Raw genomic sequence first — 13,936 nt, 5'->3', positions numbered from 1 at the left:
TCTGTTTAAAGCAGTAGATCCCGAACTCTTTTGGCCCACTGCCCCCTTGGTTCCACATCCCCCAGTGTCCCCTATGCTTACTCTATAGAAAGCATTACAGGGGTTAACGCGGCTCGCTAAGGAAGATATTAATAGAATTCTGATTTGGGGGGAGACCCTAACAGTCATCTACCATTACCTTCTATGCTGTTACTATTTTTTTATTTTTTTTTACATAAGTAAAAAGTGACCTTTCCCCATCTGGCATGGTGGTGTGCCTCGAGATTTTTTTCATGACACAAGTGTGCCTTTGCCCAAAAAAGGTTGGGAAACACTGCTCTATGGGGTCCATCTACATTCTTTCTTTCTTTTTAACTGCAACACTTAAAACTCTCCATTTCCTTAAAAATCCCTGTTTCCCCATAGTTCTTGTTACATTACAAGTGTTGTTACGGTCCTGCCAAAGTTTTTAGTTGTTTACAGTGTTCTCTGGGGTAAATTATAAATTTGTCCCATTCTTTAGTAAAATTTCTATCTTCTTGATTTCTGATCTTCCCAGTCTTTTTCGCCATTTTGGCATAATCCACCATCTTTATCAGCCATTCTTCTCAGGTCGGGACTTTGTCTTCCTTCCATCTCTGGGGAATGCCTTTCTAAGTGCCATCGTAATGTGAAGCTTAAGCCAAAGCAACCAAAGAAGGCATGTGCTGCAGGAAAGATTGCTGAAACCTGTTTTTCCATGAGGACTAGGCACATGGCTGAAGACTTCCCTCTTCCCTCTCTCACCAACACCTTCAATATTAACAGGTGTATAGAGACTTGGCCCTCAGGCTTCCATTCTGCCCAGTACTTACCATATAGGTGAAATATTGGATCTGATCCAGCACTTCTTGGTTGTTGCTCTTCAGATTGAAATTGATAGGCAAGTTGTCTCCAGCCTTCAGCTCCGTAGCTGTGACTGCCAAATGGAGATAATTTCCGGATCCTCCTTGGGTCTGGTATGCTGTAGCTATCATGGTCTTGGTTGCCTGACGTTCATTTAAAAGTTGGGGATCTTTGGTTTTTACCTACAGAAAGTGGAAAAAGTTATCTAGGGGCTTATCCACACTTAACTTTTGCCCTGTGCTTTCTAGGTACAGGTACACACTTTCCCGGTCTGTTTCCCAGCACTTTTTATTTTAATAATTTTTATTAAATTTTCAATTTTACAATTTCAAATAAACATTTTACAAACTTTAAAAAATCCAATGGCTTCCCTTCTTCTCTTCCCATGGTTCATTTTACATATCATACACCCCTGCATATTTTACTACAGTGGTACCTCAGGTTAAGAACTTAATTAGTTCTGGCCCAGGGGCCGCTAGGGGCGCCTTGGAAGATGGCGGATATTAACATCTATCCAGCTCGCACGAGGTAATTAGAGGCTGATTATGGGGAGTAAATCAGTCTCCCTAACATCTCTCTCATGGGGAGAGATGCAGTTTTCACCCGCTGTTGCCATAAATCACTTATTCTATATGTTAAATCTCTAAGTTGTGCATATTCTGTCAACTTAAGTTGTCAATCCTCTTTGGTTGGGACCTCGCTCACTTCCCATTTGGGGGCTAACAAAACACTCTATGCACTGAGCTATGGACCCTTCCTTAAAAATTCCTAAGTACCCCCGTGAACAGTTGCTTTGATTCTGTGTGCAGAAGATACACACAGGAACTGCCAATAGCACAATTCATGCATCTGAAGGGAACTTGGCATGGCCTCGGTGAGGACTCACTGTGATTCTGAGCTCTTGGCTGTTTGCTGGCGTGTTCAGGATCAGCTTGGCCGTCCCATCATTCTGGGTGGTTCCATCAGTTGCAATTGGCTCTGTCACCACAGGTACACGGGAAGCTGGGGAGCCATCAGGATTGGTGACAAACACCTAAGCAATTGAGAAGAGGAGAATGAACGTGAGATGCAGCCATCTCTGCAGAGCCAACACCAATTTTCCCAAGACATCCATGGATTTAAGAGATTTTCCACGGCTCCTTATGTTCGCATCTGTGGATTTCTAAGAGCCTGGGACTGGGCCATGAAAGGAAGAAAGATTCAGGTGAACATTACCATCAGTTCAAAGGGCATCCCTGGCTTGAAGTACTTGGGGGTTTTCGTGAAGTGGATCTGATAGGGCGATGTCACAAGGCTGATGCCAGATCGCTCAGCCACCACCATGTCGCTGCCTGCAGGAAGGAGAAGAAGGGACTCAGAGAAGGAATGAAGCCAAGCGGGGAGAGAGAAAACTTCCAATTGTTTCAGAGCCTTTCAGCAGGCATTTAAAGGAGGTTTTCTGTTTTTATGATGAATTTTAATTAGTTTTATCCACTGTATATTTTTTTTGCCATTTTTATGTACAGTACACCACTTGGAAATTTCAGTAATTAAATAGCTAAAATAGTTAAAAATTGGAGAAGCCAATGTAGGTCTACTCAGAAGTAAATTCCATTGAGTTCTTTCAGAAAAGTGTGGCTAGGGATTGCAGCCTTGTAAAGGGATAAATGAAGGCAGGAATTGGTGTCTAAATGATACAGCAAGGCTCTTTAAAATGTCAACCCTAATGGCAAGGTAGATAGCATCATTTGACCTTCTTCATTGCAGGCAGCAAAATATCTTAGATCCAGCCCAGCATGTGGTGAGAAAACTTGAGGAATTGCTGTTCTGGAAGCAACAAATAAACTCAGCAACCAGCACATTTTGCACTATGGAACACCTGGGAGTGTTTCCCTTGGGCCCTAGTTGAATCCTGTGAACCACAGGTTTTTTGTAAAGATGGAAAGATTTCTAAACTTCATGGTTACATAGGCAAGTTTGAGCATTCAATGGCAGAAAGGATACAGATAGGAACTAAAAACAAGCTCAAATTTATTATCAGGTTTACTGATTCCAATACAGGTCTAATATATATTTTCTTTCCAGGAGTTGGGTGAAGATTATTTCTTTGCAAGATTAAATATTTTGGCATCATAATGTTACATAATAAAATGTCTGGCTGTAAAAATCCAAATCAGAAGGGGTGGAATAGTCTCAAAGCAACATTATGAACTGCGGCAGGTTAGTCAGACTCCAACATTCACAAGAGGTCTGGATGGTGGCACACAAGAGTTCTGCACTGGCTCCCCGCTTGTGAATCGCTCTCCCTAGAGAGGCTTGCCTGGTGCCTTCAACACATATCTTTAGGTGCTCAGCGAAAATATTCCTCTCCTCCCAAGCCTTCAGCTAATTAAACAATCTATGGCCTTTTAAACTGCAGGGGCAGGGACAGGTATTTTGTTTGTTACTATGTTGTGTATTTTTGTCTATCTATACAATACAGTGGTACCTCAGGTTACATATGCTTCAGGTTACATACGCTTCAGGTTACAGACTCCACTAACCCAGAAATAGTGCTTCAGGTTAAGAACTTCGCTTCAGGATGAGAACAGAAATCGTGCTCCGGCGGCGCGACGGCAGCAGGAGGCCCCATTAGCTAAAGTGGTGCTTCAGGTTAAGAACAGTTTCAGGTTAAGAACAGACCTCCGGAACGAATTAAGTACTTAACCTGAGGTACCACTTTATTGCAATAACTGCCCTGTGATCCTCAGATGGAGGGCAGTATAAAAAATTAATGAATAATAAAATTCCATGTATGAACTACTTGCTATCCCATCTGGTTTTCAGACTGACACTCACCTGACTCTGTCATCACTGTCACAGAGACATAGAGGGAGTGCCCAATAAGATTGTTGAGGTTGTGAAATCGAGTCTGAAGGATGTCTCTCCTTAGGATTCCTTCCCCTTCTCCATTAGTAATCTGAAAAGGAAAATGGGAGGTAAGCCAAGTTTTACATTTTTTGTGCATGTGTGTGTGTGTGAGAGAGAGAGAGAGAGAGAGTACACACACACATAAACACACCCTACCTGAATTCTCTGGAGTGAGTCTGGAATGCTGTGTTTGACGCCATCCACTTTCACTCCAAAGAGGACAAAGGCCATACCCTCCACACTCTTCCCATAGAGGAACCTAAAACAACAAAATCCAACGTCAAATAAGAGCCAAATTCAAAAAGGATAGGGCTATCTGTTAGAGGCACCATACTTCTCAGTAACAATTGCTGGGAATAACAAGGAGAGAAAGGGCTTTTGTGCTCACATCATGCCGAAAAACTTTCCTCCTGTGCTGGGGTCCCAACATAAACCATACACAAACACACACACACACACACACACACACACACAGAGATCGAGAGAGAGATCGAGAGAGAGAGAGAGAGAGAGAGAGAGAGAGAGGCCTGCTATTAGCACCCCGCCAAAGGTGCTACCCTGAGGCAAAGATTGGTATGCGCCTGTGACATCACGCACCCAATGTGGGACGCGACACACGCACATCGTCGGGAGGAGGCCTTGACCAGAGTCACGCAGCTTCAATGGCTGCGGCTGCCTTCGATGCTGCACTGTGTTTGACTCTGTGGTTCAACCACCCCCACCCCTCATTAATGGGGCGGCTGAACCCCCGGTAAGGAATATTGAGGGGGTGACGACACCTCTGCCACATGGAGTTGGCACGGCTGCTCCCTGCTATGTCATGCCATTAATTCTAGATTTGTTAATTTTATTTTACGCAGGTAATACCTAGTCTTTACCTTCCCACAGTTGCAGACACCTACCTTGCAGTGATAGACACTCTGAAATCCCTGTCGCTATCAATGTAATAAAATTTAGCCGATGGCTCCACTATGACTTCGAAGCTTGGCAATACTAAAGAAAAACATAGGAGGAGAAGAACATATAAATATTTGAGGAGAGATGTGACTTTTTAGGACAGTGTCTACAATTTGAAAAGTATGAGTGTTATGTACTGAGTTGAATAGGATCCAAATTGCAGCAGTCTGGTTGGTCCTAGAACAATAGGATCCAGAAGGCAGCAGTCTGATTGGTCTGCAGGAGCCACGCAATCCAACTCCAGGTGGAAGTGAATCCGCAACCTGATTGGCCTACAGGAGAATCCCGGAACTAGCCAATCACATGGGGCCCATTGTGTAAATAATGTATATAAAGCAGACATTTCGGGGGAACTTCCATTCCTCACTACTATGAACTGAATAAAGAGCATGAAATCCACACTCGACTCTGAGTATATTTCAATGAGCAATCCCAAAGCAGAGCTGAAGAACCAAAGGGCGTCTTCCAAGGGATTAAAGAGGAAACAGTGCCGGTGATGGACCAGGAAAAGTCCTAAGCAGAGATGGTCCTCCTTACCATATTCCTTGACGTCAAATTGCGTGGTGAAGGTTTCCTGTGGGGACTCTTGATACTTGGCCACAATCTTCCAGGTTCCCAAACTAGAGAAGGGAAAGGAAGGAATCTTCACTGCTTCTGCTTTGTCAACTCATGGTATTAAAGGTGAAATCAGAATGGGCTGCAGGGTCTCTTCTCACCATGGGTAAGGTTAGAATATAGTCTATGTCCCTTGATGCTCATTCCCCCCCAATGGTGGTCGGAAGTAAAATGGTGCTTAGGGTCCTCTTTGGAGGTCAGCAGAGAAAAGCACCATGGCTGAGGGAGGGGGATGATTCTGATACAGTGGAGGGGTCAGGTTGCCAAAGTGGGCAGGAACATACATCCGCAAGCTCCTTTTAGTACCCTTGGATGCAGCTCATCAGGCCCTGGAGATCTGAATTCATTTAAAGTAGCTAGATGTTCCCTTACTACCTCTTTTCCTATCTTGCTCTGCAGCTCCCTCCTTACATCGTTAATTCATCATTGATGTGCTTTCTTTGCCAATTGCTGTTTCAGCTCACTTTCTGTACAAACAGTGCTATTTTTTCCTAGAAAAATAGGTGCTAGAACCCACCGTGAACACTTCTCTTAGAATGGCCACCTGAGAGGGGCCGGAACTGAGTTCAGGCATGTTCTGGCTGAAAAAAACAGTCCTGTGTACAAATTTGGTTTGAGGTAATAAAGGTAAAGGGACCCCTGACCGTTAGGTCCAGTCGCAGACGACTCTGGGGTTGTGGCGCTCACCTCGCTTTATTGGCCGAGGGAGCCGGCGTACAGTTTCCGGGTCATGTGGCCAGCATGACTAAGCCGCTTCTGGCAAACTAGAGCAGCGCACGGAAACGCCGTTTACTTTCCCTATTTATCTACTTGCACTTTTTGGTGTGCTTTCGAACTGCTAGGTTGGCAGGAGCAGGGACCGAGCAACGGGACTCACCCCGTCGCAGGGATTCAAACCACTTACCTTCTGATCAGCAAGCCCTTGGCTCTGTGGTTTAGACCATAGTGCCACCCATGTCCCTTAGGTTTGAGGTAATATTCATGGCCAAATACCTGACAATCTCTGGTAAGGGGTGAGGTTGGAAGTTTCTTGAAGTAGGATTGATGAATGACTGCCTGACAACAATTCCTTCTGGTGTCTGAAAGAGGAAAAGTATATTTAAAGGGGTGTTGGAAAAATAATAAAAATGCTGGCACTTTGTAATCCATAGTGCAGTGCCGGATTTACATATAAGCTAAACAAGCTATAGCTTAGGGCCCCACTCTCTTGGGGGCCCCAAAAAAATTTAAAGGAGAAAAAAACACTGGATGTACATTTCCAAAATATAAGATAAATAAAATAAAACCTACATACAGCTAGAGCTTAATAATTATTTCACTATTAATATACTTCTTAATTGTATTTCAGTTCAACAATTACTTTGATAAAATACATGTTTTGTTATGTGCAAATGGCTTTCGATACCTATTAGGTCCATAAATTACCATATAGCATATATTCAACACAAAAAACAGGGACAATTTGTTGTTGACAAAGGAGAGCTGGACATATAAAGGGCCCCATTACTTTCAGTAGCTTAGGGCCTCATCAAACCTAAATCCAGCCCTGCCATAGTGCAAGAGTTCTTACGGAGCACAAGAGCTTGTGTCCACACAAGTTGTGCACAACCAAGATGAGGAGACCAGATATGGTGCGCTAAACAGAGCACTGGATCGAGACCAGCAAATCTTTGCTTAGCCATAAAGCATACTCTCCAACATTTCTCCAATGAAAATGGCTTTGACTGTACCCACCACAAGGACACATACACATACACAAACCACTCACCTCAAACTCAACAATCACAGGCTTATCCAAAATCTGCATTTTGTGATTCACAGAAAAGATACGGTAGTGCACTGAGAAAGAAGAGAAGATGTTTGTCATATACCCTGTACATTTGGTTTCGCAAAGTTTCATGTCTTCCCTCAAAGCACTCATTGAACAGCAATGTTTTAAGAATGCTGATAATTACTGTATTTTTCCGTCTATAAGACGCCCCCATGTATCAGACACCCCCTATTTTGGGGGGACTCCAAATTAAGAAAACATCCCTCAGCACTACCTGTGTATAAGATGAGCGCCAATTTTAAACCTAATTTTTTGGTTAAAAAAACCCCTAGTCTTATACACGGAAAAATACAGTATTTGCTAGAGATCTCTAGATCCTACACAGGAGAACTATGGGAGGTGGGCTTTCTTGATCAGGATAAGTTAAACTGGCTAGAACACAGTTTATATTTCTAATGTAAAGTGTCACCAGTCAGGAAACACTCTTTGCAACATAAACTCTCAAGTGTTATTTTACAAATAGTTAAGCAAATATGAACTTGTTGTAAGCAATTCCAATTTATTTCACCCAATTGCACTTGGAAATGTACTGGCAGGGCCGTGGCTAAGGGGCGGTGATGTGAGCGGGGATGTATGTGTGCAAAATCAGCTAAAAATATTTCCATAAATATGTCTGTAAATAAAACATATCAATTATTGCCTCATAACAAAAGGTTTTAAAGAGAGGGTGAGTTGAATGGGTGGAGCGGGGAGTGTGTGTGGAGGAGAGACAGAAAGAAGAGGTAATTTGTCCATGGCTAGGGGGCACAATCTGGACGGTTCTGCCAGGGGCACAAGATCACCTAGCTATGGCTCTGTGTACTGGGAGCCAATGTAGGTCTTCCAGGACCAGTGTTATATGGTCTCAGCAGCCACTCCCAGTCACCAGTCTAGCTGCCGCATTCTGGATTAGTTGTAGTTTCTGGGTCACCTTCAAAAGTAGCCCCGTGTAGAGCTCATTGCAGTAGTTCAAGCAGGAGATAACTAGAGCATGCATCACTCTGGCAAGACAGTCCACGGGCAGGTTAGGGTCTCAGCCTGCGTACCAGATGCAGCTGAACACAGAATTGACCTGTGCCTCCATGGACAGCTGTGAGTCCAAACTGACTCCCAGGCTGCACACCTGGTCCTTCAGGGGCACAGTTACCTCATTCAGGACCAGGGAGTCCCCCACACCTGCCCTCCCCTGTCCCCCCAAAACAGTACTTCTGTCTTGCCATGATTGTCTTGGTAGAAGAGAGTCTGCTGGTTCTTTAACAAGTGCAAAACCTGTTTACCAGTGGTAAAAGAGTTGTGATGTGTATGTCTCTCTCAGACGAACTTCAGCTTGATCCATGCAATGGTCACCTCCAGGCTTGACTACTGTAATTCGCTCTATGCGGGGCTGCCCTTGAAGCTGTCCCAGAAACTCCAGCGGGTGCAGAATGCTGCAGCGAGGCTCCTCACGGGGTTTCTGCCATGGGAGCATATTCACCCAGTGCTTTTCCAGCTGCATTGGCTCCCGGTGGAGTACAGGGTCAGATTTAAGGTGCTGCTTTTGATCTTTAAAGCCCTTCACGGCCTAGGACCCTCGTGCCTACGGGACCGCCTCTCCTGGAATGCCACACAGAGGACCTTAAGGTCCATATATAGCAACACCCTAGAGGTCCCGGGCCCTAAGGAAGTTAGATTAGCCTCAACCAGAGATGGGTCTCAACACTGGCTCTGGCCTGGTGGAACGTTCTGCCTCATGAGACCAGGGCCCTGCAGGATCTGATTTCTTTTTGCAGGGCCTGTAAGACAGAGTTGTTCCACCTGGCCTTTGGCTTACAATCAGTTTGATTCCCTCCCCCTCTTTCTTTTTCCTTTCTCCTCCTATGAAGAGATTGCACCCTAATGTTTTAATGTTGTATCTTAATCTTTTAAATTGGATTTTAATCAACTTGTTTTTATCATTGGTTGTTAGCCGCCCTGAGCCCGGTCTTGGCTGGGGAGGGCGGGGTATAAATAAATTGTTGTTGTTGTTGTTGTTGTTGTTGTTGCTGCTGCTGCTGCTGCTGCTGCTGTTGCTGTTGCTGTTGTTAACTGTCAGTTGTGTGAGGTGGGGATCATCCATTCCTAGCTCTAGTGGCAAGGGAAGGATCTATGAACAGCGGAGATCTGCAGATGGCAAGTAGGTTATCCACTCCAGACCCCTCCTGAAGTTCCAGATAATGTTGCAGGAGGGACTAGCAGAAGGCTTTACCTTTGGACCCAGGTGTGTAGATGGTTTTATCTGTCTGGATGAAGAGATATCCACTGTGGAAGGAGACCAGAACCATCCTCTCCAATGTGAACTGAGGACACTTGGCCACAACAATCACATATTGCTTTTGCTTGGAATCCTTCTTCATATCATTGGCAGAAACCTGCAGGGGCAAATCAGGAGCTAAAAATCAGATATCTCCTGGTTTGTGCTTACAAGGCAAATAGTAGCAAACTCAAATCCCTGCTCAGTAATGGAGCTCAGTAGGTGACCAGTTGCTAATTCTCAGCCTAGTAAAACTTCACAGAATTCTTGTAAGATTGGGGTGGGAGAAATAACACATTCCGGTTGCGAAAGTGCACTGTTTTTGTGATGCTGGTTTTAAAAAATAAGATGTGGATTTAAAAGAAATAATTAGTATTCAATGTTGTGCATTGAAATAAAGTTATATGAAAATGGTGTGCCGGTGGTATTTAACCCCTACTAAGTTGGCAGAAATTTATAGGACAAGTACAGATAGCTGCTGGAAATGTAAAGAAAAAAGAAGGTACCTTTTATCATATGTGGTGGACTTGTAAGGTATTAAAAGCATTCTGGGAGATGATATACAATGAAATGAAAAAAAAATGTTTAAAATAACCTTTGTTAAGAAAACAGAAGCTTTTCTATTAGGAATTATAGGTACTGATATCCCAAAAGAACAGAAAAAACTTTTAATGTATGAAACAACAACCGCCCAGATGCTACTAGCCCAGAGATGGAAAGAAAACAAAGTCCCTACCAGAGAGGAGTGGCAGATCAAGCTGATGGACTATGCTGAAATGACAAAACTGAGTGGAAAACTCAAAAACCAAGAGGACAAAAACTTTATAAAAGAATGGGGGAAATTTATAGGTTGCTTAGGAGACCACTGTAAACAGATGGAAACATTAGCAGGATTTTGACTCGCTTGAAGCATAACAATTACCATGGATAATATGGTTTGATATAAAAACTGGAGTATCGAAGAATATATAGTATTAAATGTTTAAAATGGGACCCCATGGAGGGGGTGGGGGGAAGTCTGGAGATTCGGAGGAATCTCTCCATATGGCTATTTTTTTTTTCAATTTGCTATTTATAATTTTGCATTTGGAAAACCAAATAAAAATGATTTTTTAAAAGGAGAAATAATTATGTTGTGCATTGAGAACTATGGAAATTATTATTGTGTATTAAATGTATATCTCACTCTTCCACCAAAATTCAGCTTTCCTGCAAAAAAAAAACCCCTCAAGGTGCATTTTACTAACTTCTAAAGCTGATCTGCTGTATAAGAGACACTAACAATCTGGTTCTTCTCATCTGTTACACTGAGGTCTGATGATCCACTATTGCACTATAAGCACACATAAAGGTAAAGGTAAAGGGACCCCTGACCGTTAGGTCCAGTCGCAGACGACTCTGGGGTTGCAGCGCTCATCTTCCTTTACTGGCCAAGGGAGCGGGTATACAGCTTCCGGGTCATGTGGCCAGCATGACTAAGCTGCTTCTGGAGAACCAGAGCAGCGCACGGAAACGCTGTTTACCTTCCTGCCAGAGTGGTACCTATTTATCTACTTGCACTTTGACATGCTAGGTTGGCAGGAGCTGGGACGAGCAACGGGAGCTCACCCCATCGCCAGGATTCAAACCGCCAACCTTCTGATCGGCAAGCCTTAGGGTCTGTGGTTTAGACCACAGCACCACCCGCGTCCCTTATAAGCACACATAGACACCCCAAAATAACTGACACACAGTGCAGTCCTATGCTGGTAGTACTGTGTTCAACCAGGTTCAGTGTGTATAGGACTGCAGCATGATTTCTGCATGTATAGGACTGAAGCGCACACAATGTCATCATCCCTAATCGTCGCTCTGCACCCACCTTTATGGTTGGGGTCACCATCATGCCACTTGCTGGCTCTATGCGAGTTTTGACCATGTACAGGGTGTTTCTCTTCTGTGGGAAGTCATGGACAGAGATGGTGACCTCTGCGCTAAAGTTGGCCCCATGAGCCTCCACCACAATCGTCTCTTCGGTCTCTACCCGCAGGATGCTTGGGGTGATGAGGGAGTAGCTGCAGAGGAGAAAAAGCTCACAGCAGTGAGTTTGTTTGGTGCATTTAAATGTCATATCACAGCCCCTCCATGCTGCATCTGCCAGGATGTGTTGTGGGCACTCCTTGCGCAATGGATTTCACCGTTTGCAGTTGTTTGCAGTTCTGCTCCTGTTAATCATTGCCCACCACTTCTGAGGATCCATTTGCATGGCCCCCCAGAGGAGCCAACTCTTAGGGGCCGAGGGGGCTTCGCCTCCCCATAAGATATTTGACAGGGCCAGGACCCCCCCCCCAAGTTAATCGGCATTGACCTTCAAATGGTGTGTGTTCACCATGCCATGTGGGGCCCCCCCAATATTCTATTCAAGTTGGCACTCCTGGTGCCCCCCATGGGTGTTGAAATATGTTTGTCTTGTGGCATCTTTGTGCCTTTTAAGGCACACCTGCCCCCACCCCCCATTATTTTAGTAAGATGCCTTATTTTGTAGCAAAAACAAAGTTTTGTGGCTCCTTAAAGACAGAATGAATGAAGTGGCTATTGACCCATCACCAAGACATTGATTCTAACTGTGTCTACATGGAAATGAGTACCACTGAATTCAGTGGGGCATCTACCCCACTTCTTAAGAAATGTGGTGCTGGTGTAAACTGCTGAAATCTAATTTGTACTTACAGTTGGCTGTGAGAAGACGTCGGGAAAGAGACCAAGAGGGCAGCCACCAGGTAGAGAGCAGTCCCCTCCATGGTGATCTGGAGGAACAGAAGAGACAGGTTACTGTCTCAGTATTTATGCTATGAGCTCCTGTCCAAGCCCTTTTGCAATCTCTCCGTGTTTAATCAGTAAATGGGGAGGAGTTTGGTCAACCTGGCAATTTCAAAATAAACTAGCAAGCCTGTCAAAAACCACAAGGATTTATCTGCGTGTTTTTAAAAACCTGTGGCTCTCCCGAAACAAGATCATTCAGGAGGGCAATCAAAGGGAAGCAGCAATGATTACAGTCTCTCTCATTTTGTGTTATGCCAGGCCTCCTCAGGGCAGCTGTTTTGTGAATGCCATCTGCAGTATGCTCTCAAAATTCACATTTTGCCCCCTGGTCCAAGAAGGTTGGCAATCCCACCCTCCTTTCTGGCTTTGTGACCAGTTATCAGTCAATTATTTTACTGAGGTTTTCTTTACTAGATGTCACGTTGTTATCTGTCTTCTAAAAATGCTTTTTGCTGCTTTCCGCTATCCACATTGTACTGACACATCTAGGAGGGAAAATCAATGGGGATGGTGCCCACCAGATTACCCTTGACCATTGGCTATTGTCATACTTAGCCCTGAACTGGTGCCAGACACGCAGTCCTCAGAGGCCTCCTAAAGAACCCCTCAGCCCACCAGAATGCTGGTGCCATAATGTCTAGGTCCAGGCTGGACAGTGACACAGCAGGCCTCTGCGTCAGGTGTGAGGAACCCCTGACCCTCCTGATACTACTGAAATACAGTTTCTACTGCCTCTTGCCATTGGCTATGCATGCTGAGACGGATAGGAATTGCAGTTCATGGTCCAGTTTATGGGCGGTCAAAGTCCCTGCTGAGGACGTTGGGACCTGGGCAAGATGGTGGGGTGGGAGCAGGAACGGGAGTCCGGAAGCCAGGAGTCTGGAAGCCAGGGGTCCAAGGGTCAGAGAGCCAGGAGTCAAGAAGCCAAGGGTCCGAGGGTTAGGAAGCAAGGAGTCAAGAAGCCAAACGCAGCAAGGCAGGAAGTGTGTTGCTGCGGCAAAGAGCCGAAGGGAAATGCTGACCTTAAATCCCTTCCCAGCTCTTGCCACCAGGTCTAGTGAGTTACCTTGCCTCTCCAGAATAAACTTAGGAAGGTCCCAGTCCTGTGAAGCCCTACTGGTCACAGGGCTTGGCTCCTGCACGCACTCCTGACAACATCTGGAGGGCTAAAGGTTTCCCACACCTGCTCTTTAACCATGAGGGTCATGGTTAAGTGGCCTTTACTCAAGGGTACGCAACCCATGACACTCCTTCATCTACCAGCAGCTATGGTTAAGGAGTGACCTTTCTTGAGCCCTCCAATTGGGGGAAATAGTACAAGCATCTGTTTCCTGATTTGTGATCTTCCTTGCTGAGTCCCCTGTGATAATGACCTTGGACTGTTGTCTGCTCTTGTCTCTAGGTCATATTTCGTACCTAGACTGATTCTCTGTGCCTGGTCTTGGTTTGTTCGGTGTGCTGCGCCTGCAACTCTACCCTTGTTGGTGAGGATGTGGGTGAGAGGCTTATACTTCCTGGGTCTGGGCCCCTAAGCTCTGTGGAGATCTACTTGGAATATGACAGTTATGTTGCCTGGGGCCGATGAGAGTTGTATAAGGGAGTCCTTGGAGCACCCCACAATTGCCTAACCTTGGCTCCCATAGGTTCAGGTCAGGGGTCACAAGCAAGAGACTTCAGCCAGGAGATAGAAGCAAAACAGCGACCTGTAGATCTGATCTTTATTGCTGTGA

The 13,936-nt window shown here is 44.9% G+C and overlaps 1 protein-coding gene across 1 annotated transcript in view; it reads right to left on the bottom strand.

Annotated features, from left to right (window-relative positions):
* LOC114587899 (A.superbus venom factor 1-like) overlaps positions 1-12,216 on the bottom strand; it is a 56,423-nt gene extending 44,207 nt beyond the window's left edge. Inside the window, exons 1-12 of the mRNA XM_077921305.1 lie at positions 12,114-12,216; positions 11,266-11,458; positions 9,360-9,522; positions 7,094-7,164; positions 6,319-6,404; positions 5,248-5,330; positions 4,656-4,746; positions 3,910-4,012; positions 3,682-3,802; positions 2,080-2,195; positions 1,751-1,897; positions 834-1,046 (exon numbers count right to left, since the gene is read on the bottom strand). Of these exons, the coding sequence (XP_077777431.1) occupies positions 834-1,046; positions 1,751-1,897; positions 2,080-2,195; positions 3,682-3,802; positions 3,910-4,012; positions 4,656-4,746; positions 5,248-5,330; positions 6,319-6,404; positions 7,094-7,164; positions 9,360-9,522; positions 11,266-11,458; positions 12,114-12,184 (1,458 nt within the window). The 5' untranslated portion in view covers positions 12,185-12,216. The remainder of the gene's footprint in view (positions 1-833; positions 1,047-1,750; positions 1,898-2,079; positions 2,196-3,681; positions 3,803-3,909; positions 4,013-4,655; positions 4,747-5,247; positions 5,331-6,318; positions 6,405-7,093; positions 7,165-9,359; positions 9,523-11,265; positions 11,459-12,113) is intronic.
* Between the last annotated feature and the right edge of the window lie 1,720 nt (positions 12,217-13,936).

Source organism: Podarcis muralis, chromosome 17, assembly GCF_964188315.1.
Source record: "Podarcis muralis chromosome 17, rPodMur119.hap1.1, whole genome shotgun sequence".
Classification (NCBI taxonomy): Eukaryota; Metazoa; Chordata; class Lepidosauria; order Squamata; family Lacertidae; genus Podarcis; species Podarcis muralis.
Note: the sequence above shows the minus strand (reverse complement) of the source record. Positions and strands in the feature narration are given on the sequence as shown.